The sequence below is a fragment of the Myxocyprinus asiaticus genome, chromosome 5 (assembly GCF_019703515.2).
Source record: "Myxocyprinus asiaticus isolate MX2 ecotype Aquarium Trade chromosome 5, UBuf_Myxa_2, whole genome shotgun sequence".
NCBI classification, from domain to species: domain Eukaryota; kingdom Metazoa; phylum Chordata; class Actinopteri; order Cypriniformes; family Catostomidae; genus Myxocyprinus; species Myxocyprinus asiaticus.
In genome coordinates this window covers 27,990,380-28,015,504 of record NC_059348.1, presented here as the reverse complement: position 1 = coordinate 28,015,504, position 25,125 = coordinate 27,990,380, and the positions used below count along the sequence as shown (strand labels likewise).

Genomic DNA, 25,125 nt, shown 5'->3' with positions numbered 1-25,125 from the left:
ACATTTAGGGATGCTCTGTTAATGGCTTTTATTACTAGAACACAACCTAACATTTTGGGGTTTACAAACAAACACACTTCCAAAGAGTTGATGAGTTTCCACTAAGATAAAATGTTATGGTATAATTTGATCAACCCTCCGTTCCTGTGAACAAGCCTGTGTAAATCACCAATGATTTTACAATGCCATCTTTTGCATCTTGACTTTAAGATACATACAGTATATTTTAACTCACGTGCTTTTATAATTCGTTTTGTCTCACAAAGCACTTTAATATAATGAATATAACCTGAAAATCAGCCACACTGCCCTTATAAATTTTGACTACAGATTACTGTTGTTTACAATATAACTATAATTTTTTAAAGAATTAAGGCTTCCAACCGAAATGCAACAATGAACCAGTCATCACACACCCGATATAGCTACAGGTCGACGGTAAAACTGTATAAACTTTAAAGTCTAGACAAGAGAATAGCCTTGTACCGCCAACACAGGACAATGCGCAGCAGACGCTCATGGGCCACGTTTACTATTGGAAACAAAAACGCTATACGCTGTCGATAACGGGATAGAGTGTTATAAAGCAGTTAATGAGAACAATACAGTAGTTGTTTAGGGATTCTAAAGACAACTTTTCTTTATCAAGATAACAAGCGCTTTTCTCTCTCAGTTGTGGCTTTTTCCAAGTTTGGAAATCGCAGAACAACTTCGACTGCGAATAAATAATCAAATATTCACTTGTTTTATATCTGAACTATCGTTACCTTTTGGGTCGTTTAACTAAGCCTCCTGAAACGAACTGACTTTTGTAACTCGGGCACACAGTCCAGTAATTCCGCTCTGACATGGTGTCGGCGTGTTCGTCGTCTTCTTAACGCCCAAAGTTAACAAACCCTCATCGTTGAAACAACGCAATATTGTGACGAGAAAAAGCATTTAAGTCGAATGAATTTTCCAAAAAACTTCATGTCGACACAGACTCCATTGCATACAATATGGGGCACTGGTACACAGAAAGCGACTTAAGTGAAACAACGCTGATTCCATCATCGCATTATTTTTTCCACAAGTGACACATTGCCACATTGGTTTGAAAAATGCCAGCGTCTGGTTACTCTCAAGCTCTGTCACAGCGCCAGAGATTGTCCATCGAAGAGAATGGAGTTAATATACATCAATACAACTGCAACGACCACAAGTTTAGCGCAACAATAAAAGAAAAGCGTGTGTGCGGAGTGGAGGAAGTTGTCATCGAATCTAACTGAAATGAGGGTCATGGTGGGGCATGAAACGTCACAGTCCCGGGCCACTGAATCGCCCTCTGTTAGTGTCCCCACGCTGGTAGGTCATTTTCATGAAATAATAACATTATTAATGTTCAAAGGTTTATAATAAAAGTGTCAAAGTCCAAAAAGTTAGAAGCACCACCTTTTGCATGCCTTTAAGTCTACTTCTCTCATGAGCAGTTTAGGTACACTGGCGGCCAAAGTTTGGAATAATGTACAGATTTTTCTCTTATGGAAAGAAATTGATACTTTAATTCACCAAAGTGGCATTCAACTGATCACAATGTATAGTCAGGACATTAATAACATGAAAAATTACTATTATAATTTGATAAAAATGTCAGAACTTCTTCAGAGAGTTCTCATCAAAAAAATCCTCCACATGCAGCAATGACAGCTTTGCAGATCCTTGGCATTCTAGCTGTCAGTTTGTCCAGATACTCAGGTGACATTTCACCCCACGCTTCCTGTAGCACTTGCCATAGATGTGTCTGTCTTGTCGGGCACTTCTCACGAACCTTACAGTCTAGCTGATCCCACAAAAGCTCAATGGGGTTAAGATCCATAACACTCTTTTCCAATTATCTGTCATCCAATGTCTGTGTTTCTTTGCCCACTCTAACCTTTTCTTTTTGTTTTTCTGTTTCAAAAGTGTCTTTTTCTTTGCAATTATTCCAATAAGGCCTGCACCCCTGAGTCTTCTCTTTACTATTGTACATGAAACTGGAGTTGAGCGGGTAGAATTCAATGAAGCTGTCAGCTGAGGACATGTGAGTTGTCTATTTCTCAAACTAGAGACTCTGATGTACTTATCTTCTTGTGTAGTTGTACATCTGGCCTTCCACATCTCTTTCTGTCCTTGTTGGAGCCAGTTGTCTTTTGTGTTTGAAGACTGTAGTGTACACCTTTGTATGAAATCTTCAATTTTTTAGAAATTTCAAGCATTGTATAGCTTTCATTCCTCAAAACAATGATTGACTGATGAGTTTCTAGAGAAAGCCTTTTCTTTTTTGACATTTTTGACCTAATATTGACCTTAAGACATGCCAGTCTATTGCATTCTGTGGCAACTCAAAAACAAACACAAAGACAATGTTAAGCTTCATTTAACAAACCAAATAGCTTTCAACTGTATTTAATATAATGGAAAGTGATTTTCTAGTAAATTTTAGCAATTTAGCATGATTACTCAAGGATAAGGTGTTGGAGTGATGGCTGCTGGAAATGGGGCCTGTCTAGATTTGATCAAAAATTACTTTTTTCAAATAGTGATGGTGCTGTTTTTTACATCAGTAATGTCCTGACTATCCTTTGTGATCAGTTGAATGCCACTATGGTGAATTAAAGTACCAATTTCCTTCAGAAACAGCTAAATATGTACATTCCTACAGTCCAAAAGCAGTGGGCTGCTTTGCTTTTTTTTTTTATCAGTCCACTTCTCTGTGGCCCCTGGCTTTCCAAATAGTGGTGGGTCATCATTAATTTTGATTTCATTCATTGATTCGATCAGTGACCATTTCTGGAGATTGCACATTTACTCCAGTAGGTGCGACAAATAAACGACTTTTATGTAATAATAATAATAATAATAATAAAATAATACGTTTTATTTATATAGCTCCTTTCAAGACCCCTTTGTCGCTTTACAAAGGAAAACATACAAGTATATAGAGCAAATATAAAAACCAAACAAAACATAACATAGAACATACTTTTTCGATGCAGACTTTTTGTATTAATAAAAACCTAAAACATTAAGTTTAAAAAAAGACACTGAAGAGATGGGGGTGACAAAATATTAGACTAAGAAGCCTATATCATACTCACATATTTCCTCTCCGTGGAAGACTCAGCTCCTTCTGGAAAGTAATAAAGATTGAGTTGATTTAAATAACAAATGAAGAAGACATGTTTAACAGATACTATACACTTGTGGTCACAAATGGTATGTGCCATTTTATTTTAGCAAAGACCACAAGTGTGCTTCAAAGGAACATCCACCAATATTGTAATTAATACAGAAATAAAGGATGAGCAAAGGAAGCCTTGGATCTCATGAGATTCAACAAGCTGGGTGAATTATGCCATGGTCACACACCCTCAACAATGGCCATATAATGAATTTTAATGGCTTCGCCGCTGATCTTTGTGACAGTGCGTTTAAATTCACTTTTATCAACAAGACTTTTAATATGGACGTTCTAAACTAAAAACAAACCTTTAGAACCACTTAGAAGCTCAATACCAAGGCAGATGAATGCTTCATGTTCAAACCTTATTAGCGTTTTTCAGTTAAATGGTCCTCAGTCTGAACTCTAGCTCACAGAAATGTTACACAGTTAGTGAAAATGGAGCAAGTCTGTATTTGTTTTACTGGATCAGTTGAAACCTGACAGTGTTTCCAGTACTGTTACTGAGTTTTCATTTAATGCTGATAGAGCTTTAATATGTTAATTATAGCATAATAATAAAATTAGGCTAAAGCCTCACAAAATTATTCAGCAATTGACATGTTCCTCTTCAGTTTCACACAATTTTGCTTTTTATCTTATTGTCCCTCTTTGGCTGGAGAATTGTTTTCAGTGAGCTTCAATGCATCTTTGGATGGACATCTAAAAAATTCATCTGGATGTATGAGGTCAAATGAATACTTCTCACTTTTTAAATATTTTTGAACGATGGAAAGTAGTATTAACCTTGTGCAACCCTGTGTCCTCATGAGCGTACATTATGTTTTGTCTTCGCTATACGCTATGCATAATTTAATTTAAAATGACTGACCTCAGTTCAGGACACTCTGGGCTGTCATTAAAGGGTTCAACTTTCGATGCACAGAGTGACAAAACAACATGGTGGCAATCACAGCGGAGTTTGTCTTTGGTAGAAATGGCAACAAAACTACATATGGTGAGAAACCTCATTAAGTTTTTACTATGAAACCTGTTTGAGTCAAAAGACTAGAGTCTGTAGTTTCGTCCGTTATGCTATTTTTTAAAATGTCATCTATTTATCGGGAAACGACACGCTGTTAAACACAATGGCCACAGACGAGGACTACAGGACTATTTTTCCCTTAGAAATCCAATATTCACTGTGCATGATCAAATTGAGAATCAATGGGTGCATCCAAAAGCAGGAAAATGTTGCTTCTTAGAGGCTGTTTATGGAGTTAGGATGAAAATAAGGTGCAAACTGTTCTGAGACCAGTGCAGACAGACAGCACACTGGAGGTTAAGTCATTCACTAAATAGGGAGCAAGGGAGCATCCAATAGTTTTCCTTTGCAGCTAATAGCATACACTCAAAACTTCTGATCAAAAATTCAGTTACAGGCTGCAGAGGATGTTAGACCATTCAGCATGGTTAGTAGACATGGGACAATGGTAATCAATACATAGATACAGAATTTTTTTATGTTAAATTTTATTTTAACATGGTTGGCAGTGATTGGACGATGCTGGCCATTACTTTGAATCAGAATTAATGATGCTAACCTCTGATTGGTAAAATGCTTCAGCACTAGCTATCACTTGCTTGTTTGACAGTGCAAAGAGAGAACATTGAGATTTTGTTGCCAAAGTAGAAAATGAAAAAAAAAACCATTGTAACAAGTAAATTAAGTCAAATAATTTTTATTTGAATAGTTTTTGTATTTTTATTTGTGCTTTTCCCAATACACATTGTTCCAAAGCAGGTTTACAGAAAATCAGCTGTAATGTCTGTAACGTCTCAAAACTTGAATAACCAACACTCCTGGAAACATAACTGTGGAGGTGAGGGCATGGTCAAGCGCCCATCTGGAGAGAAATAAAGCGGTAAGGAGTTCCACCTGAGATTAATTGCTACTAATTACCTTTCTATGTTCGCAGTGAGAGACGGGGGAGATAAAAGTAACCCAGTCCACAGAGTGAGAGAGAGAAAAGTGACACACCAGTGACTGCTTGTCTGCGATCAGATAGTGTTCATGACTGTTGCTGAAAAGCAGCCTTATTTTGTTTGATACAAGCTGGAAAGAAATTTCTGTTTTATTTTAATAAAATCTGACTCACATGGTTCATGGCTACCTGCTCCCATTTCCTCCTTTATCTGCCTGACAACGAACCTTTGTTACACTGGTGCCGAAACTCAGGAAGGAGGAAGGAAACGCTGCTATGGAGTCATCATCGCCGCTGGAGGATGTCTTCCGATCCCTCGCCAGCATCCACCAGGCTCAACACCAGGCCCTCGTGGATCTGCTGGCGGAACAGCAACAATGTTTTGAGGCACTCCTTTGAGGCCAAGAGGAGAACCGACGGGCATTGTGGAGCTTGGTACCCCAGGATGGGGTGCACGCCGCGAACCCCCATGTAATGCTTGCAAAGATGGAGATGCAAGATGATCCGAAGGCCTTTCTGGAGCTCTTCGAACACACGACCCAAGCTCTGAAACAGCCGCGGGCACAATGGGCAGTCCACCTCTTACCACTGCTGACCAAGGAGGCCCAACTCGCAGCCCAACAATTCCCGGTCGATAACCTTCTGAGGTACCCCGAGCTGAAGAAAGCCATCCTGCAGCAGGTTGGCCGCAGTCCAGAAGAGCACCGCCAGTGGTTCCGATACCTGATGCTGAGCAAAGTCGGACACCCGTTTGCCTTTGCTCAACAGCTCCGTGACGCCTCCCGGTGGTGAGTGCTGGCTGAGGAGCACAGCGACATCGGTGATGTCATCGATCACGTGGTACTGGAACAATTCATCTCCTGACTACTGAAAGGAATGGCGGAGTGGGTCCAGTGCCAACGACCGGAGACGCTGGATGAAGCAGTACAGTTGGCGGAAGACCATTTAGCAGCGTATCCGGGTGCCGGCATGCCCCGCTTTCTCTCTCTCTCTCTCTGTGTGGTCCCTCCCCCTCCCCTCCTTCCTTCCAACCCATTCCGTTCCCCCGGAAATGGTGGATCAATCCCCTGAAATCCCCGGCCTCAGGGGTGCACTAACATTCCTGTTTCTCTCTCCCCCAGCTCTGCCCATTTTTCCTCTCAGGTGGGAGAAGCTGCTGCCACTGATGTGGGCATGAGGTTTGGGCTGGTCTGTTGGAGTTGCGGGGAACCGGGACACATCTGAGATCAGTGCCTGGTGATGGAGGTGGACACATTGATTTGGGTCCCCGACACTCCACAGGCCGCCCCCGATCGAGCCGGGAAGTACCAAATACCCGTGAGTATTGGGGGGGTACATACCAAGCCTTGGTGGATTCAGGTTGTAACCAAACCTCCATTCATCAATGCTTGGTTCAAAATGGGGCATTGGATGCAAATAATCGGGTGTGGGTGAGATGTGTACATGGGGATATTAACGATTATCCTGTAGTGACCATCACCATTCTATTTTTGGGTCAAAAGCATAATATTGAGGTTGTGGAGAGTCGCATAGCACCATGCGAGGGTCGGACGTGTGAACAGCAAGCTCTGCGCACTTTGCTAGTTTTAAATTTTTTTATAAACTGATGAGATTTTTTATATCGGTTCTATGAAGACAATATGTCAAAGAATTCAAAATCCTCAGGCTATGGAGACATTAAAAGACACTTATGTGCTCAAGCTGATATCCCTGACAGGGCTGCAGACCAGGGACTCGGTTTGGACGGTGCGGCGGGAGAAATTCAGCATCAACTGTCCAGCATGTCGGTGTTGCTGACGAAGGTCGTAGCGGACTTGGAGGATCTTGCTGTAATACGTCGATCGATTATGGCCATGGAGAGTTGGTTACAAGAATGGGGGATGTCCAGAAACAGATCGATTGTCTGGAGTCATCGGAGAGAGAATTAGCTGCTAACACGCTAGCGACCAAGGCGGACTTGGAGTGCGTTTTGGGAAAACTGGAAGACCTTGAGAATCGTAGCCGGTGAAACAACGTCCGAATTGTTGGAATTCCTGAGAACAGAAAATATAAATACAGTCATCTCTAGCACTCTTGATAGTGTCGCCCCCCTTCGATTAAAGAAAATTAAAGAAAAAAAACCCTGCACCATGGTACAAATGATCACACTCATGCGCTCAAGAGAGTAGCTCGGAAAATGGAGCGAAAGTGGAAGAATACAAAATTAGAGGTATTTCGTGGTGCATTGAAGGATAGTGTCTGTAACTACACTATTGAACCCTTTTGACTTTTGAACCCATCTGGTAAGGACTATACATTTATTTCATCAGTCCATAAGATTTATTCTAGAATAGATTTTTTTTATATCTAAGTCCCTCATTTCATCTGGTGTGGATTGCTCAATTGGAAACATCTTAGTCTTGGACCAGGACCTGGTGAGTTTAGAGGTCTTATCGTGATTCAACTGCGTGCATTATCCACATGCATCTGCTTTCTATTTTTATCGCGATTAAACCGTGCATTTTACAGCACGCACCCGTTTTTCTCCTCTGTGTTACACGGATTATTGCATTGATCTCAAAGCACCGCTTATCAAGAACAATCATAACAACAAACAATTGCGTGAGGGATTCACATCGATCTCAAACCCTCACCACTCAGGAACAACCAACAACAACAACAAACAACTGCAGTAAGTCATGGCATCCGCTCATGTTATTTCTTCCTGCATTGCATGTCACATGTTTACAATAGCCTCTTCCGTCAGCAGTGAGGGATTCACGTGTGATAAATGTAAGGAATTAGTCAGGCTGACGGAGAAGGTTCATGAGTTAGAGGCACGCATCCGAATGCTAGTGGAGGTCAGTGAGAAAGAGAAGCCGGTAGATACTGTTTTGGATGCGGGCAGTACAGAGAGCAACACACACACTTTGGTTCCAGCTGTGGAGCCCTGCAGCAGGGCGTTTGGGTGACATCTCGCCGGCATACTCGCTCAGCAAAGCGACACCACTCTCCCGTTCCTGTTAGGGTTTCCAATCGATTTTCCCCACTCAGTGATGCACCCACTGAGAATCATGTTGAAAGAGCCCTAATAATTGGTGATTCTATTGTAAGGAACGTGGAAATAGAGACTCCAGCCACTATCGTTAAATGCATTTCGGGTACCAGAGCGTCTGACATCAAATCAAATTTACAAGTGCTGGCTAATGCTAAACGTAGATTTTCTAAAATTATTATTCATGTCGGCACTAAAGATGTACGGCTTCGCCAGTCAGAAATCACTAGAGATAATGTTAATGAGGTGTGTCAATTTGCAAAAAAAATGTCAGACACTGTAATATGCTCTGGCCCCCTCCCTGCTCGTCGTGGTGATGAGGTCTATAGTAGATTAGTGTCACAGAATGACTGGATGTCTGAGTGGTGTCCGCAGAATAGCATAGGATTTATAGACAGTTGGAAGAGTTTTTGGGGTAGACCTGACCTGCTAAAGAGAGACAGACTCCATCCTTCCAGGGAAGGTGCCACTCTCCTCTCTAGTAATTTGGCTCATAGTCTTAATGATAGTATTTGACTAACTGGGGCCCAGGTCAGGAAGCAGACAAACTGGTTAATCCGAATGTCTGCTAGCTGCCTTGAGACGTCACACAGGTCACAAACTACAACACATAGAGACAGTATCACCTATATATCCCACAGAGACTGTGTCTGTTCCCCAAACTACCAAACACAAAACCCTCACTAAATCATTTAGAGAAAATCTGATTAAGGTCAAACTTGAATAAAACAAACAAATTAAAGATAAACACCATATAAAGATAGGGCTACTAAACATTAGATCTCTTTCTACCAAAGCACTAACTGTAAATGAAATTATTACAGATCATTGTTTGGATGTGCTCTGTTTGACTGAAACCTGGCTTAAACTGGATGAATATATTAGTTTTAATGAATCTTCTCCCCCAGGTTATTGTTATAAACATGAGCCTCGTCTGAAGGGTCGAGGAGGAGGTGTTGCTAAAATTTACAGTGAAGTTTTTGGTGTTACTCAGAGGGCAGGATATAAATTTAAGTCTATTGAACTAATAATGCTTAATGTGACACCATCAGATAGATATAAATAAAAAAAAACTCTGTCGTCTTTTACCCTTGCTACAGTATATAAATCACCCGTGCCTTATTCTGATTTCCTTGGTGAATTTGCAAATTTTTTATCAGATCTTGTAGTTACTGTAGATAGAGCTTTAATTGTTGGTGACTTCAACATTCACATAGATAATGAAAATGACACATTGGGATTAGCATTTATTGATATTCTCAACTCTCTTGGAGTCAGACAAAATGTAACAGGACCAACTCATCGCCATAATCATACGCTAGATTTAATTCTGTCATATGGAGTTGATGTTGATAATATAGAAATTCTGCCGCAGAGCGATGACATCTCGGATTATTACCTCGTCTCTTGTATGCTGCGATCAGCTAATGTCACTCAATCTACACCACGTAATCGTTCAGGTAGAACTATTCTTTCAACCACTAAAGATAGCTTCACTAATAATCTTTCAGATCTGTATCATATACTATGTAAACCCCAAAGCCTAGAAGAACTTGATGAAATAACAGAAAATATAAATAGTCATCTCTAGCACTCTTGATAGTATCGCCCCCCTTCGATTAAAGAAAATTAAAGAAAAAACCCTGCACCATGGTACAATGATCACACTCATGCGCTCAAGAGAGTAGCTCGGAAAATGGAGCGCAAGTGGAAGAATACAAAATTAGAGGTATTTCACGGTGCATGGAAGGATAGTGTCTGTAACTACAGACAGGCACTAAAAGCTGCCAGATCAGCATATTTCTGGTTAGGAATAAAGCCTCAACAAAACCAGATATTCCGTCGCAGCACAAGAGTAATAACTTCATGAATTTCTTTACTGATAAAATTGAAATAATCAGAAATAAATTTGGAATTATGCAATCATCTGTCACAGTACCTCAGAAAACAGTGTCTCATAATTTTCCTCACGTGCAACTTCAATCCTTCGCTGTCATAGGTCATGAAGAGCTAACAAAACTTATCGAAACATCAAAAGCCACAACATGTTTGTTAGATCCAATACCAACCAAGCTCTTAAAAGAAGTATTCCCAGTAATCTCAGAACCTCTTCTTAATAGTATTAACTCCTCGCTATCCTTAGGACATGTCCCAAGAAACTTTAAAATGGCAGTTATCAAACCGCTTATTAAGAAGTCACAACTTGATCCTGGAGAACTGGCTGATTATAGACCGATTTCAAATCTCCCGTTTATGTCGAAAATACTAGAAAAGGTAGTATCCTCCCAAATATGTTCATTTCTACAGAGAAATAGTACATATGAACAGTTTCAGTCAGGATTTAGGCCTCATCACAGTACAGAGACTGTACTTAGAGTTACAAATGACTTGCTCTTATCATCTGATCACAGCTGCATTTCACTTCTGGTGCTTATAGATCTTAGTGCTGCATTCGACACGATAGATCACAACATTCTCTTGAATAGGCTGGAGAATTATGTTGGCACTTGTGGAGTTGCATTAGCATAGTTTAGGTCCTAATTAGCAGACTGCTACCACTTTGTCTGTGTAAATGAGGAATTGTCAAACCAAACAAAAGAATGCAGTGCCACAGGGATCAGTTTTAGGGCCTCTGCTTTTCTCCTTGTATATGCTTCCCCTGAGAGATATTATCAGGAATCGTGGAATAAGTTTCCACTGTTATGCCGACGAGACCCAACTTTATATTTCTTCAAAACCTGATGAGATTTCACAATTCTCCAAATTAGCAGAGTGTATCAATGAAATAAAAGATTGGATGGCCAGAAATTTCCCTCTACTCAATTCCGACAAAACAGAGGTATTAATTATTGGACCAAAAATGTCAAAAAAAACCTCAAAAATAAGCCGCTAAAATATAATTTGACTCTCGATGGATGTACTGTTACATCATCTTCAACAGCGAAGAACTTAGGTGTTATATTTGATACCAATCTGTCCTTTGAAAATCAAATGACCAATGTTTGTATAACAGCATTCTTCCACCCAAGAAATATTGCTAAATTACGACACATGATCTCTGTTGCTGATGCCGAAAAACTAATTCATGCGTTCATGACCTCAAGATTAGATTATTGTAATGCATTACTGGGAGGATGTCCAGCAAGGTCAATAAATAAACTTCAATTGGTTCAAAATGCAGCAGCCAGAGTGCTGAAGAGAACCAAGAAATATAATCATATTAGCCCCATTTTATCATCGTAACATTGGCTAACTGTTAAATTTCATATTAATTTTAAAATTCTGTTAACTACGTACAAAGCTTTGAATGGTCTAGCTCCACAGTACTTAAGTGACCTAATATTCGCTATATTCCATAACGTTCATTACGATCGCAAAATTCTGGCCTGTTAATAGTTCCTAAAATATCAAAATCCACAAAAGGAGGTAGATCCTTTTCATATTTGGCTCCTAAACTATGGAATAGTCTCCCTAACACTGTTCGAGATGCAGACACACTCACTCAGTTTAAGTCTAGACTAAACACTCATCTATTTAGCCAGGCATTCACCTAATTTATCCTTCAACTCACAATTAGGCTGCTTTAGTTAGGTTTGCCGGAACCAGAAACAGTGATCATGATCTATAACTCTGCAATAAATTTAATGGCATCTATGCTAATATAATTTTATTTGTTTCCCGGTCTCAACTTCGGGACTCCTATTCTGAGGTCACCAGAACCGTCCAGATCCAGCTCTGTTCCTGCTTGGTGTTGGACTCCACTGCTACGTGTCACTGTGTGATGATGACTAATAGCAGATGGTGCCAGCTAAACATCACTTCAGTCTATTACGATGGACTTCAGAGGATGAACTGATGCCAACTCCAACCATAAGACATGGGATACTTCAAATGCCATAGCCTGAACCTTGGACTTAGGATAGACCTCACCGAAATTACAGGCCAGGTTGAACTGCGATGCACCTAAATGACCTCTGCCTGCATCACCTCGGTCCAATGATGGACTACACTCTTGAAATGGAATACATAGACTATCAATTAATTGCCAATAAAACCCTTCATCATTGCATCTATGTGAACATATGCAGTTATTTCAGGATGGATTTCAAAGACATTAGTCATTAATCTTACAGTTCATACAAAATCTTTGTTTTAAACACAGACCCTTAACATTTACTTAGTTTAATAATTTTAAACCATGACTTGCACTAATGCATGATGTTAGCCAGAGGGGAACTGGCCCCCACAATGAGCCTGGTTTCTCCCAAGGTTATTTTTCTCCACTAACCAACATCTTATGGAGTTTTGTGTTCCTTGCCACAGTCGCCTTCGGCTTGCTCACTGGGGTTATAAATACAATTATTATTTAATTACTTATTTTAAACAATTCACAATCATATTTTATCAAACTACACAATGATGACTCAAGACATTATAGATATTACAGTTTTATCTTCTGTTAATGCCTGATCTTCTGTAAAGCTGCTTTGAAACGATGTGTGTTGTGAAAGGTGCTATACAAATAAAAATGACTTGACTTGTTGAAATACGGAGAAAGGAAATCATATAGTTGGTGCTTTAATGTATCCCTTTTGCAAAATCCTGAATTCCAACAAATGTTAAAGGCTGAAATCAATGTGTATATGGAGACCATCTGGTCCTCAGTATCCTCTGTGGGCATGGCTTGGGAGGCACTTAAGGCACTTCTTAGGGGTCGGCTCATACAGTATGTCTCATTCATCAAAAAGTCCAAAGCATGAGAACTCATGGAGTTGGAAGGGAATATTAAAAGTGCCAAGGCAGAGCTGAAGTGCCGAATGTTGTCTGATGGACTCAGAGAACTGATCCGATTGAAATACAGATATAATACTATTTTGTAGCGAAAGGTGGAGTTTTGGCTATTCTGAGCAAGACAGACATACTTTGAGTCGGGGGACAAAGCAGGGAAGCTTTTGGCTAGATATATAAAGCAGAGAGAGTCTTTTTCAACCATTCCCTCAGTGAAATCTGCTGATGGTGACATTTTTAATTTTAAGATATAAGAAACTTTGTGGAACCATTAGAACTCCCTAAACTGACGACTGAGAAAAAAATGATCTTGATTCTGAGATAAACTTTGGAGGAGCTTGGTGGGGTAATTAAGGCCTTGCCTACAGGCAAGGTTCCGGGGCCAGATGGCTTTGCCCCTGAATGTTTTAGATCCTATGCTACAGAATTGGCTCCACTTTTGTTAGAAGTTTATATGGAATTATTAAAGAATGGAAAGCTTCCGCCAACCATGACACCGGATCAGTCTGATACATAAAAAGGACAAAGATCCAAGAGAGTATAAGAGTTACCGTCCAGTTTCCCTGATCCAGCTAGACATTAAAATATTGTCACAAATTCTGGCTAACCGACTGAGTAAAGTTATGACATCTCTTATACATATAGATCAGGTGGGGTTTATTCTGGGCCGCAGCTCTTCTGATAACATTAGGCGTTTCATCAATATCATGTGGTGAGTGGCGAATAATCAGACTCCGGTCGCTGCCATCTCACTTGACGCCAAAAAGGTATTTGATATGGTAGAATGGGATTATCTTTTTAAGATTTTGGAAATATATGGGTTCGGGAATACTTTTATTGGATGGATTAAGTTACTTTATAGACACCCAGTAACAGTGGTACAAACAAATGGATTAATTTCAGATTATTTTATTCTGGATAGGGGCACCTGGCAGGGTTGCCCTCTTTCCCCATTATTGTTCTGTCTTGCCATGGAACCATTAGCAGCCGTGATAAGAAGGGAAGATGATTTTCCAGGGGTGGAGGCGGGAGGTATGGCACATAAGCTTTTGCTTTACGCAGATGATATTTTATTATTAGTTTCCGACCCTACTAGATCTATGCCCTGCCTCCACAGAATTATTAATTCCTTTTCTAAATTCTTGGCATACAGAGTTAACTGGTCTAAATCCGAAATTATGGCTCTGACAGCATACTGCCCGGTAATGGCTTTTCAGCTGGGCGCCTTTCAGTGGCCCAAACAGGGCATTAAAGTATTTGGGTATTTTATTCCCAGCAAATGTATGTGATTTAGTCAGAGAAAATTTTGATCCTTTAATAAAAAGGTTTTTGAGCGATGTGGACAGGTGGGCTTCACTACATTTATCTATGACTGGAAAGGATAATGTTATAAAAATGAATTGTATTCTAAAATTCAACTACCTATTACAGTCCCACTGAAGTTCTCTTTTATTTTAAACAATTTGATAGCATAGCTAAATCTTTTATCTGGAATGGTAAACATCCTTGGATGCATTTTAACAAGTTACACAGGCCAACTGTCAAAAGTGGGTTAGGTCTCCCCAAGATTTTGTTTTACTATTATGCTTTTGGTCTCAGACATTTGGCGCACTGGTCATTTCCGCCTGAGAGAGCCTCTCCCTGGCTCTTTATTGAACAGGAGGTCCTTGCCCCAATCTTGCTATTGCAAAGTCTATCTACCAAGCTGCCCGGAGAAGTAAAGACACATCCCATTATCTCGCATATACATTTAGTGTGGACAAAAGTTTCCCAGGTGTTAAATTCGGAAATTTTCCTGAACATTGCCGCAAGTATTTATTGAAACTGTGCATTAACAAGTCCCCTTTCTGCTGGACAGAATGGATTGTGAAGGGAGTTGCTACGCTGGGTGACCTGTATGAAAATGGAGCATTGAGATCTTTTGAAAATATTATACAGCAGTTTGGGATCTTAATTCTTCAGGCACTTACAGCTGCGCCATCTATTTTGCACCACCTTTGGGTGTAGTACGCAGCCCCCTAAAGTGGCAGACACTCTTGAGATGGTGCTTGCTGCTTTTGGAAAGGGTCATGAGGCTTCAGTGTACAATTCCTGGCTAATTCTGAGTTTAGGGGACAGGGTTTTAACATCTCTTAAGAAGTTATGGGAGAGAGACTTGAATTTAGTACTGGATGATGGAGAATGAGGTAAGATTTTAAAAAACGTCAAGTCTGCATCTAGTGATGCAAGGGTGCGCCTCATTCAATTTAAGATTCTGCATCATTTTTATTGGACTCCCTCCAGATTGTATGGGCTTGGCCTTAAAGACACAACTACTTGCTGGCGATGCCAGTTGGAGGATGTGGACATAGCCCATGTTTTTTGGTTCTGTACTAAGATTCAAGAGTTTTGGTCGAAGGTTCAGAATTTTATTTGTGAGGTCTTGAGCACTCAGATTTTATTTTGCCCAGACTTTGTATTTTGGGTGATGGGGCAGGTATTAATATAATTAATAAACATATAAAAAACTGGGTCCTTACCAGCATGATGATCGGCAGGCAGGTAATGCTAAGGGGATGGAAGTCGGCTGATGCATCCTCATTTCATGAGTGGTGCACCGAGTTGGGTAGAGTGGCGGCGTCTGAAGAGATGTCACATACAGTGGTGTGAAAAAGTGTTTGCCCCCTTCCTGATTTATTTTTTTGCATGTTTGTCACACTTAAATGTTTCAGATCATCAAACAAGTTTAAATATTAGTCAAAGATAACACAAGTAAACACAAAATGCAGTTTTTAAATGAAGGTTGTTATTATTAAGGGAAAACAAAATCCAAACCTACATGGCCCTGTGTGAAAAAGTGTTTGCCCCACCTGTTAAAACATAACTTAACTGTGGTTTATCACACCTGAGTTCAATTTCTCTAGCCACACCCAGGCCTGATTACTGCCACACCTGTTCTCAATCAAGAAATCACTTAAATAGGACCTGCCTGACAAAGTGAAGTAGACCAAAAGATCTTCAAAAGCTAGACATCATGCCGAGATCCAAAGAAATTCAGGAACAAATGAGAAAGAAAGTAATTGAGATCTGTCAGTCTGGAAAAGGTTATAAAGCCATTTCTAAAGCTTTGGGACTCCAGAGAACCACAGTGAGAGCCATTATCCACAAATGGCAAAAACATGGAACAGTGGTGAACCTTCCCAGGAGTGGCCGGCCGACCAAAATTACCCCAAGAGCGCAGCGACGACTCATCCAAGAGGTCACAAAAGACCCCACAACAACATTCAAAGAACTGCAGGCCTCACTTGCCTCAGTTAAGGTCAGTGTTCATGACTCCACCATAAGAAAGAGACTGGGCAAAAATGGCGTGCATGGCAGAGTTCCAAGACGAAAACCACTGCTGAGCAAAAAGAACATTAAGGCTCGTCTCATTTTTGCCAGAAAACATCTTGATGATCCCCAAGACTTTTGGGAAAATACTCTGTGGACTGACGAGACAAAAGTTGAACTTTTTGGAAGGTGTGTGTCCCATTACATCTGGCGTAAAAGTAACACCGCATTTCAGAAAAAGAACATCATACCAACAGTAAAATATGGTGGTGGTAGTGTGATGGTCTGGGGCTGTTTTGCTGCTTCAGGACCTGGAAGATTTGCTGTGATGGAACCATGAATTCTGCTGTCTACCAAAATATCCTGAAGGAGAATGTCTGGCCAACTGTTCGTGACCTCAAGCTGAAGCGAACTTGGGTTCTGCAGCAGGACAATGATCCAAAACACACCAGCAAGTCCATCTCTGAATGGCTGAAGAAAAACAAAATGAAGACTTTGGAGTGGCCTAGTCAAAGTCCTGACCTGAATCCTATTGATATGCTGTGGCATGACCTTAAAAAGGCAGTTCATGCTCGAAAACCCTCCAATGTGGCTGAATTACAACAATTCTGCAAAGATGAGTGGGCCAAAATTCCTCCACAGCGCTGTAAAAGACTCATTGCAAGTTATCGCAAACGCTTGATTGCAGTTGTTGCTGCTAAGGGTGGCCCAACCAGTTATTAGGTTTAGGGGGCAATCACTTTTTCACACAGGGCCATGTAGGTTTGGATTTTGTTTTTCCTTAATAATAACAACCTTCATTTAAAAACTGCATTTTGTGTTTACTTGTGTTATCTTTGACTAATATTTAAACTTGTTTGATGATCTGAGACATTTATGTGTGACAAACATGCAAAAAAATAAGAAATCAGGAAGGGGGCAAACACTTTTTCACACCACTGTAGACGGCTGGGCAGTTTGGGTGCATATGGGAAGAAGTGGGGCACTTACTTGGCCTTCTTAGAAAGTTGCCAGGGAGGAGCCGTGGAGAGGGACAAGTTTAATTAAAATTTTATGTGGAACCCTTTTTCTTTTATGTTGGTTAATTAGGGGTCAAACCCCGAGGGGGCAAAGACCCCTATTGTTTTCGTTAGTTTTCTTATTATTCTTCTTCTTCCACTCGAGTCTATGGCAGCCCATAGAACCGCTTGCAGGAAAGTTATGAAATTTGGCACATAGATAGAGGACAGTCTGATCTGTTACAACAGCAAATTTGGCGTCTCTATCTCAAACCCTCTAGTGCCACCAACTGCCCAAATTTGCACTCACGTTTATGTTAATAACTTTTGAACCGTGAGTCCTAGCAATGAAATTCTCAAGACAATTCAATTGAACCCTATGACGTCATTTTCCGTCATGAAAATATTTCCGCCATTTTGAATTTTCGGAAGAATCTACTTGTTCGAACTCGTCCTAGGCCGTTTGTCCGATTTGCACGAAAATTGGCCTGCATCATCTAGAGGCACTAACGACAAAAATGTATTCACAGAATTGTTATAAACCATACTGTTTTCGAATGGCACTTTAACAAATCCGACGAAGAACGCGCAAAATTGATCTTGAGGCTGTATCTCCGCAATGCTGCGAGGGATTGGGACGAAACTTGGTACGTGTCATCACCATTAGGCTCTGAGGTTACCTGCAGCATTTTGGTGCACTGCCCCCTACTGGTCAGGAGATATAAAAATGGCTATTTTGGCTTATAACTCTTGAACACTTTCCTGCATGATAACCATCATGCCCAGATACTACCCGAGCAGTTTCAGAACAGTGCCACATACTCAGTCCGGTTCTGTGTGGATTATAGGAAATTCAATGTGGTAATGAAATTTGATGCATATCCAATGCCTCGTATTGACGAACTGCTCAATCGGCCGGGCACGGCTCACCTTTATTCGACACTGGATTTAACATAGGGTTATTAGCAGATCCCCTTAACGCCAATGTCCCATGAGAAAACTGCCTTCTCCACACCGTTTGGGTTACACCAATTTGTCACCCTTCCATTCGGGTTGTTTGGGGCCCCAGCTACATTTCAGCGTCTTATGGACAGAGTCCACAGACCGCACGCTGCGTATGCCACTGCTTATTTGGATGATATCATTATTTACAGTAATGATTGGCAGCTGCATATACAGCATTTGGGGGTTGTTCTGAGGTCGCTGCAACGAGCGGGGCTCACAGCAAACCCGAAGAAGTGCACAATTGGGGCAGCTGGATGTACGGTATCTGGGGTTCCACTTGGGGCATGGGCAGGTGCATCCCCAAATTGATAAAACCGCAGCGATTGCAACCTGCCCGAGAACCAAGACCAAAAAGGAGGTGAGACAGTTCTTGGGGCTGGCTGGCTATTATTGAAGGTTTGTGCCTAATTATTCGGACGTCACCAGCCCACTGACTGATCTCACTAAAAAGGGAGCTCCAGACCCGGTCCAGTGGACGGAACCGTGACAACAGGCTTTCACACAGTTAAAAGCTGCACTTTGTGGCGGGCCGCTTCTGCACTCCCCTGATTTCTCTCTCCCTTTTGTTTTACAGATGGACGCATCGGACAGGGGGCTGGGTGCTGTATTGTCCTAGGTGGTGGAGGGGGAGGATCCCCGGTGCTATACATTAGTCGGATGCTCTCTATGAGAGAGACAAAGTACAGCACCATAGAGGAGTGTTTGGCCATCAAGTGGGCGGTCCTTACTCTCCGCTACTATTTGTTGGGACAAGCATTCACCCTCTGTTCAGACCATGCCCCGCTCCAATGGCTCCACCGCATGAAGGATGCCAACGCCCGGATCACCCGTTGGTATCTGGCACTCCAGCCATTTAAGCTTGAGGTGGTCAACAGACCGGGGCCGCAGATGGCTGTCGCAGACTTCCTCTCCAGAAAAGGGTGGGGGGGGCAGTCCGGATGGTTCCCCCAGCCTGAGTCGGGCGGTGGGGGTATGTGAAGGTGAGGGTGTGGTCGAGTGCCCATCTGGAGAGAGAGACACCTGAGATGAATTGCTACTAATTACAATGTTCGCAGTGAGAGACGGGGGAGATAAAAGTGACCCAGTCCACAGAGAGAGAGAGAGAAGAGTGACACACCAGTGGCTGCATGTCTGCGATCAGAGAGTGTTCATGATTGTTGCTGAAAAGCTGGACTTGTCTTATCTTGTCTTGTCTTACTGGTCTTATTTTGTTTGAAACAAGCTGGAAAGCGATTTCTGTTTTATTTGAATAAAATCTGACTCACGTGGTTCGTGGAAACCGGCTCCCCCTTCCTCATTTATTTGCCTGACAATGAACCTTTGTTTCAATAATAAACAATTTGATACAAAAAAATTTTTTTTTTTTAAATTTGACTTTCTATAGCTTGGTATTATTTAAAATAACACAACTTAATCCCGCTGTCCCCATATGAGGACATACATTTTAGGAAAAGTATTTGCTCTTCATAAAAATAAAAATAAATTTTTTTTGCATGTTTATTAGGGGCTACTTATTACAAATCAAAAGGGAAATGGAAACGCACAGCAGTCGAGCTTGGGTCTCAGGAGGTTAATGTAGTATTATTGGGTGGATCCATTGGGTATAGTGTATAATCCTTATCATAGAAAAGTGCAAAAGTTTCTCTTGAATAGCTTAGCTTATTTGAAAACATAAAATAGGCTAAAGGGGCATCCCATCAAGGGGCAATCGCACTCTTCTACGCCATTTTGTAGTGTAAAAAATGAAATGCGAGTACCTGCAGGGCTCGATAATAAAGACTGCCTGATGGCTCGGGGTCACCATGAGAGAGATTCGGGCCAGTTGCTAGTACTGTGACTTGCCCGATCAGGCTAGTGCTGCACTTAATGTTATAATATACTTTACTATATAATATTCATAATATACTGCATATTTTTGCTCTACTTGGATACATTGTTTCCAAGGGGAATGAATCAAGAAACTGATTATGGTATGTTTTATTGATGTTCTGTTTTTGTACTTACAGCTTTGTATATATTTGTTTTGGTACTAATGGCTTTGCATTTGTTGTTCACTAGATGGAGTGGGAGAGTGTATTATTCAACTGTTTCAAAGCCACTCCTTCAATTACAAGGACACACCTGTTTGTAATTAGGGAAGTTTTTTTTAGATGTTCCTTCATGTCTGATGAAGGCCCTGAGGTTGGCTGAAATGTCATGTATTTTTAATCAAATAAAGTTGTATTTCTAATTTTGCTTATAGAGTGAGTGTTGCATCTCTTTCTTTTGAAAGTATGGCATTTTGATTTTTGGATGCACCTCCTCTTTAGTTGGTCGAGCACCTTTTTTCAACTTTTTTCTCCGTGCAGATTAGACGCAGTTTAACTTTCACTATCATAAAGGCTCAGAACGCTAGTACTGTTCCAAAGCTAAAGCATTATTTTCTCTCTCTTTTTTTTTTTATTTTTTTTTACCTTTAGATATGAAGTGCAGAATGAAAAGTAATAAACTTTGTTAAACCCCATTTATACATATGGCTGGAAATCTGAACTGTGCAGTATTGTATATGTAAGTGCATTTAACAACTAGGTAATTTTTCCAAACGTACACATTAATTCGACATGCTAATGACATCTGATATGAAAAGAAGCAAAGTCACAATGGCTAGTATTACTATTATTATCAAAGCTGTTCAGCTCGAAAATGGGATTTTAAACAGTCTTCTTTATATCATCCTCATAAAACACCTGATACATGTCTCATTTCTGGAATGTACAGGTATTTTCTTCCTGTGGTTTGAGTATCTGTCCTTTTGGTCTTGTATGGGTTTTCTAAATTCATGTTTATATCGACATTCTTAATTCATAGATTAGGCCTAATATCTACCTACTGTAAATTAAATGTCACAACTGATTTAGTAACAAGTCTCCTCTCAGGAATTCATATGTTTTATTACATTCAGCCAACAGTGACTAAATCTTTGATCCTGGTTGTGAAAACACTACACATGGCCTAACAGTTGACAGCATGACTAAACGGGTGACCGAAAACCCATCATCTGCTCCACTGAAATCTTTGCTGAAAAACACATGTGTAAAGGGCAGGACGGCTGAGGTTATTTCATATATTTATGAATTTATGTCTGTAAAGCGCTTAAATAAGGTTATATTAGGCAAAAAGCTGTAATTTACAGCTATTTTGCAAACTATAAATGTGATACAATTTTGGGGAAAATTGTTTTAAAAATGAAATATTTATAAAAAATAAAACAATTAAATACACATTTTTTTATAGCCATGATGGTAAAACAGCTATTTTTCAATTGTGTGTTGGGCCCAATCTGAACCAAAAGGGCCAGTACAAAACAATTATTGGCGTTGAGCCCTGACCTGCAAGATGTATGTTTTTAACAGGAAAAAAAAATCAAGTGTGCAATGTTGGACACTTCATGCACTCAACAGTCGCAGCTTGCCTTACATAGCAGAAGGAGCTGGGTAACCTGGCCGCGATGCTGGCTTGACAAAACAACTGTCATAAACTGTGAATGTGGCAAATACAGAAACCCAGGCTGTGTGAATATGTACATTATTTGAGATATAAGTGCTGAATTGAGTTTGGCTAAACCTAGCAGCAACACATCGCATGTGTCTGAAAACGTCACTTCCGTCAGCTGAAAAACAGCAACTGCTTCTTTGAAGTAAAAAATGTTGGTGTTCCATTTGGAATGACTTGAAAAATGTATAAACTATATGGCCGAGTACACAGTGTAAGAGCATAGTGTATAGTGCATCATTTGGGACACAGCTTAAGTCATCCCATACTATTTTCCTCAGCACCATTACAAATAATGCTCAGGCCAAAAGCAAAGGCTTTCACATTCATAATGGAGTGACCATCATATAAGCAAAGACATTACTGAGATCCAAAGCTCTACCTATGGACATTGCTAATACCCTTCAGCTCTGTTGCTAACAATATCCCACGAGAGACAGTAGCAGATTTAGAGTTGAAGTTATCACTTTAATTATGTGAAATATTTATTTGAGCACTTGAATTTGTCATCAGGAATGACTATTTATCAAAACAGACAATTTAAAATAATCTTCAACTGTGCATAACCTAATTAATATTCGTGAGTTTCGCCACTTCGCTTCCCCGTGAGAGCGGCGCGATGGGAGAAAGGTGCCATCCGTTGTTCCTGACAGGCTACTCTGCCTTACAGGTTCCATATGGTTAAGATTAGGGTGGGGGTGGGTTTGGGGTATCTGCTGCCTGCACGGAACAAACCGTGGCACCAATGTACAATGGGCTGAGAGCGGTGAAAGCATCAACAGAACGTGCGAGGATCTTGACATGAGAGGGTAACCTTCTAGACACGGCCAGTGAATGTGGAGATTTATGGTTTAAAAAAGGACTTAAATAGTGATTTCGGAATACTGTTTCTCACCCACACCTATCAAATCTCTCTTGAAGATATGGATTTAACCACTTGAGTCTTATGGATTACTTTTATGCTGACTTATGTGATTTATTTATATTCAAAATTCTGGCCACCATTCACTTCCATTGTATGGACCTGCTGAGATATTCTTCTAAAAATCTTAATTTATGTTCTGCAGAAGAAAGAAAGTCATACCCATCTGGGATGGCATGAGGGTGAGTAAATGATGAAAGAATTTTCATTTTTGGGTGAACTATCCCTTTAATGCATATGAGGGTCAAAAAAGATCTACGTGAAATCTAGATGCTTATTCTTTATATAACTCTTTGATTATAATTTTAATTGTAATTTACATTTTTGAACAGTTGACATATCTTTTATTCAGTTCTGAAGATTTTCAGACACAGAGAAATTAGAGAAGGAGTTTTGGGTGACAGTGTAAAAAACAAAAAAAAAAAAAAAAACTATAACAGAGATATTTCCATGTTTGGTGGTAAAATATGAAATGTCTCAACAACTCTACCCATACAAAAACATACAAATAAGTACAATGGACTAAGATAATATTTTGTTTTTTTTACCAAAAAAATAAATAAATCAATGTGATAAACTCCTAAAATGACAAACTTATGTACTCTATATTTCCGAATGGCACTATATTTCAATATTACTCTATGTAGACAGTATATTTGTTGTTTCGAGTAGTGGGGCGTACTAATAAAAAAAAAGTTGTAGGTTCAAACATGAGTGGTCCAGGAGCTATTACTTCAGCTCTTGCTGTGAACTGGTCATCTAACCTCAGGTTGCTCCATGAGGACTGTCTCTGTAATGGGAGAAATGTCAAGCACTTTGGATATACGCATCGGCTGAGTGACAAATTTCTATACTTGCATACTACACATAAATATAAACATGAACATTGTATTAAACATATATTTAATTCAATAACAACTGGAAACTGAAAACAATCAATGTATTACAAAAATAATACCACTGTTAAATTGAATTCCATAGAAAATACATATGGGTTAAATAGGACCCACATATGCATTCTAGGTGTAGTACTGCAAATTCTCTTATAATTAAAAACTATTCAACTAAATGTTAAAAAAAAAAGTCACTTCACATGGTAAAAGACACCTTAATAGAGGAATGTCTGGAGAGGCAGATCAAAAGACCACTTAATGTCAAAATTATGTCTTAAAAACTAGATGCTGCGACCCATATTACATGCATTCTAGGGTTAAAATCAGCAATATACTACCTTTACACACAGTGGACAGCTGGACACAGTTTATACAATACAAGGTTGGGCATCATAATCAAATTCATCTTGTTTCAACTCACATTCTGAATAAATATTCAACTAGATTTACTTGTATTACACAATACAAGGTGTCTTCAGAGAATAGCAAGTGACAGAAGTTCATGTTTTGCCTCAGGACACCTGACAGCCCTTTCACTTAGAACTTCATTCTTAATGCGATTCATGTTTACATGCAAGTGCCTAGTACAAAAAACCTAGAGGAAAATTCAATGTAGGCACATTATATGCAGATTTCATTTCATGGGGAGGGTCATGCACCAACCAGTATTGGAAAAGGACGGAAAGATTAGTCTCCTTCTTCATAAACAGATCGTCACGGAGCGTAACAAATGATCTAATCGCTACTGCTGATGAAACGTGTCGACTATAATCGCGTTTGTCAAAATGAAACATGCATAAAATCAACAGCTGGAAATAATTTTTTAAGGATGTCACAAATATAAAACAAATAATGGGTTTTATGAATGTATCGTATCAACGTTGGATTAAGCTTCCGGTTTTAATAATTAAACATTAAACCAAAGCGACCGTTTATTTACAAGCGCGCACTCGACGACATCTAGCTACGTTTCTAAACAAGCCATTATTTCAACGTCGTCAACAGCTTACACGAATTACACGATTCAGTGTTCATGTATTCACACTGATGCAAAACGTGTCATTCAATAAATAAGTGCTTAAAATCCAAATGCAATCCATCGCGTTCATTTTCTTGCAAATTTAAATAAAAATATTCAATAAACCATGCTGTCCGAATCATTCCCACTTATATTAGGCTACAGATATTTAGTTCACCTGCATGCAATGATCGTGACTTACCTGAAGACCACGCCGTCTCAGTAAATTTGGCTCATACATTATAATGGCAATGTATTTTGTAGGTTTCCGATGGTTAATTCAACCCATACTGTAGTGATGAATGTTTGCCACTCATCAGAGCCCTTGTCGTCTGTCTGTAAACAGCGTGCACTGTGTGCAGTCACCTGAATGTGTTCTGAGAATGTATTTGAGCAGCTAATCAAAACACGGATTTTACAATTAAGGCGATAGTGAAATGAATTAGGTTGCTGTGTTGAGAAGA

At 40.0% G+C, this 25,125-nt stretch overlaps 1 protein-coding gene across 2 annotated transcripts in view; it reads right to left on the bottom strand.

Annotated features, from left to right (window-relative positions):
* Positions 1-25,125, bottom strand: part of LOC127440525 (microtubule-associated serine/threonine-protein kinase 3-like) — a 52,510-nt gene extending 27,385 nt beyond the window's left edge. Inside the window, exons 1-2 of one of the 2 annotated variants that reach the window (XM_051697161.1) lie at positions 24,864-25,125; positions 3,117-3,148 (exon numbers count right to left, since the gene is read on the bottom strand). In XM_051697161.1, the coding sequence (XP_051553121.1) occupies positions 3,117-3,148; positions 24,864-24,902 (71 nt within the window). In that variant the 5' untranslated portion in view covers positions 24,903-25,125. Of the gene's footprint in view, positions 1-767; positions 1,223-3,116; positions 3,149-24,863 lie in introns of those variants that run through there. The other variant, XM_051697160.1, reaches the window with a different exon arrangement.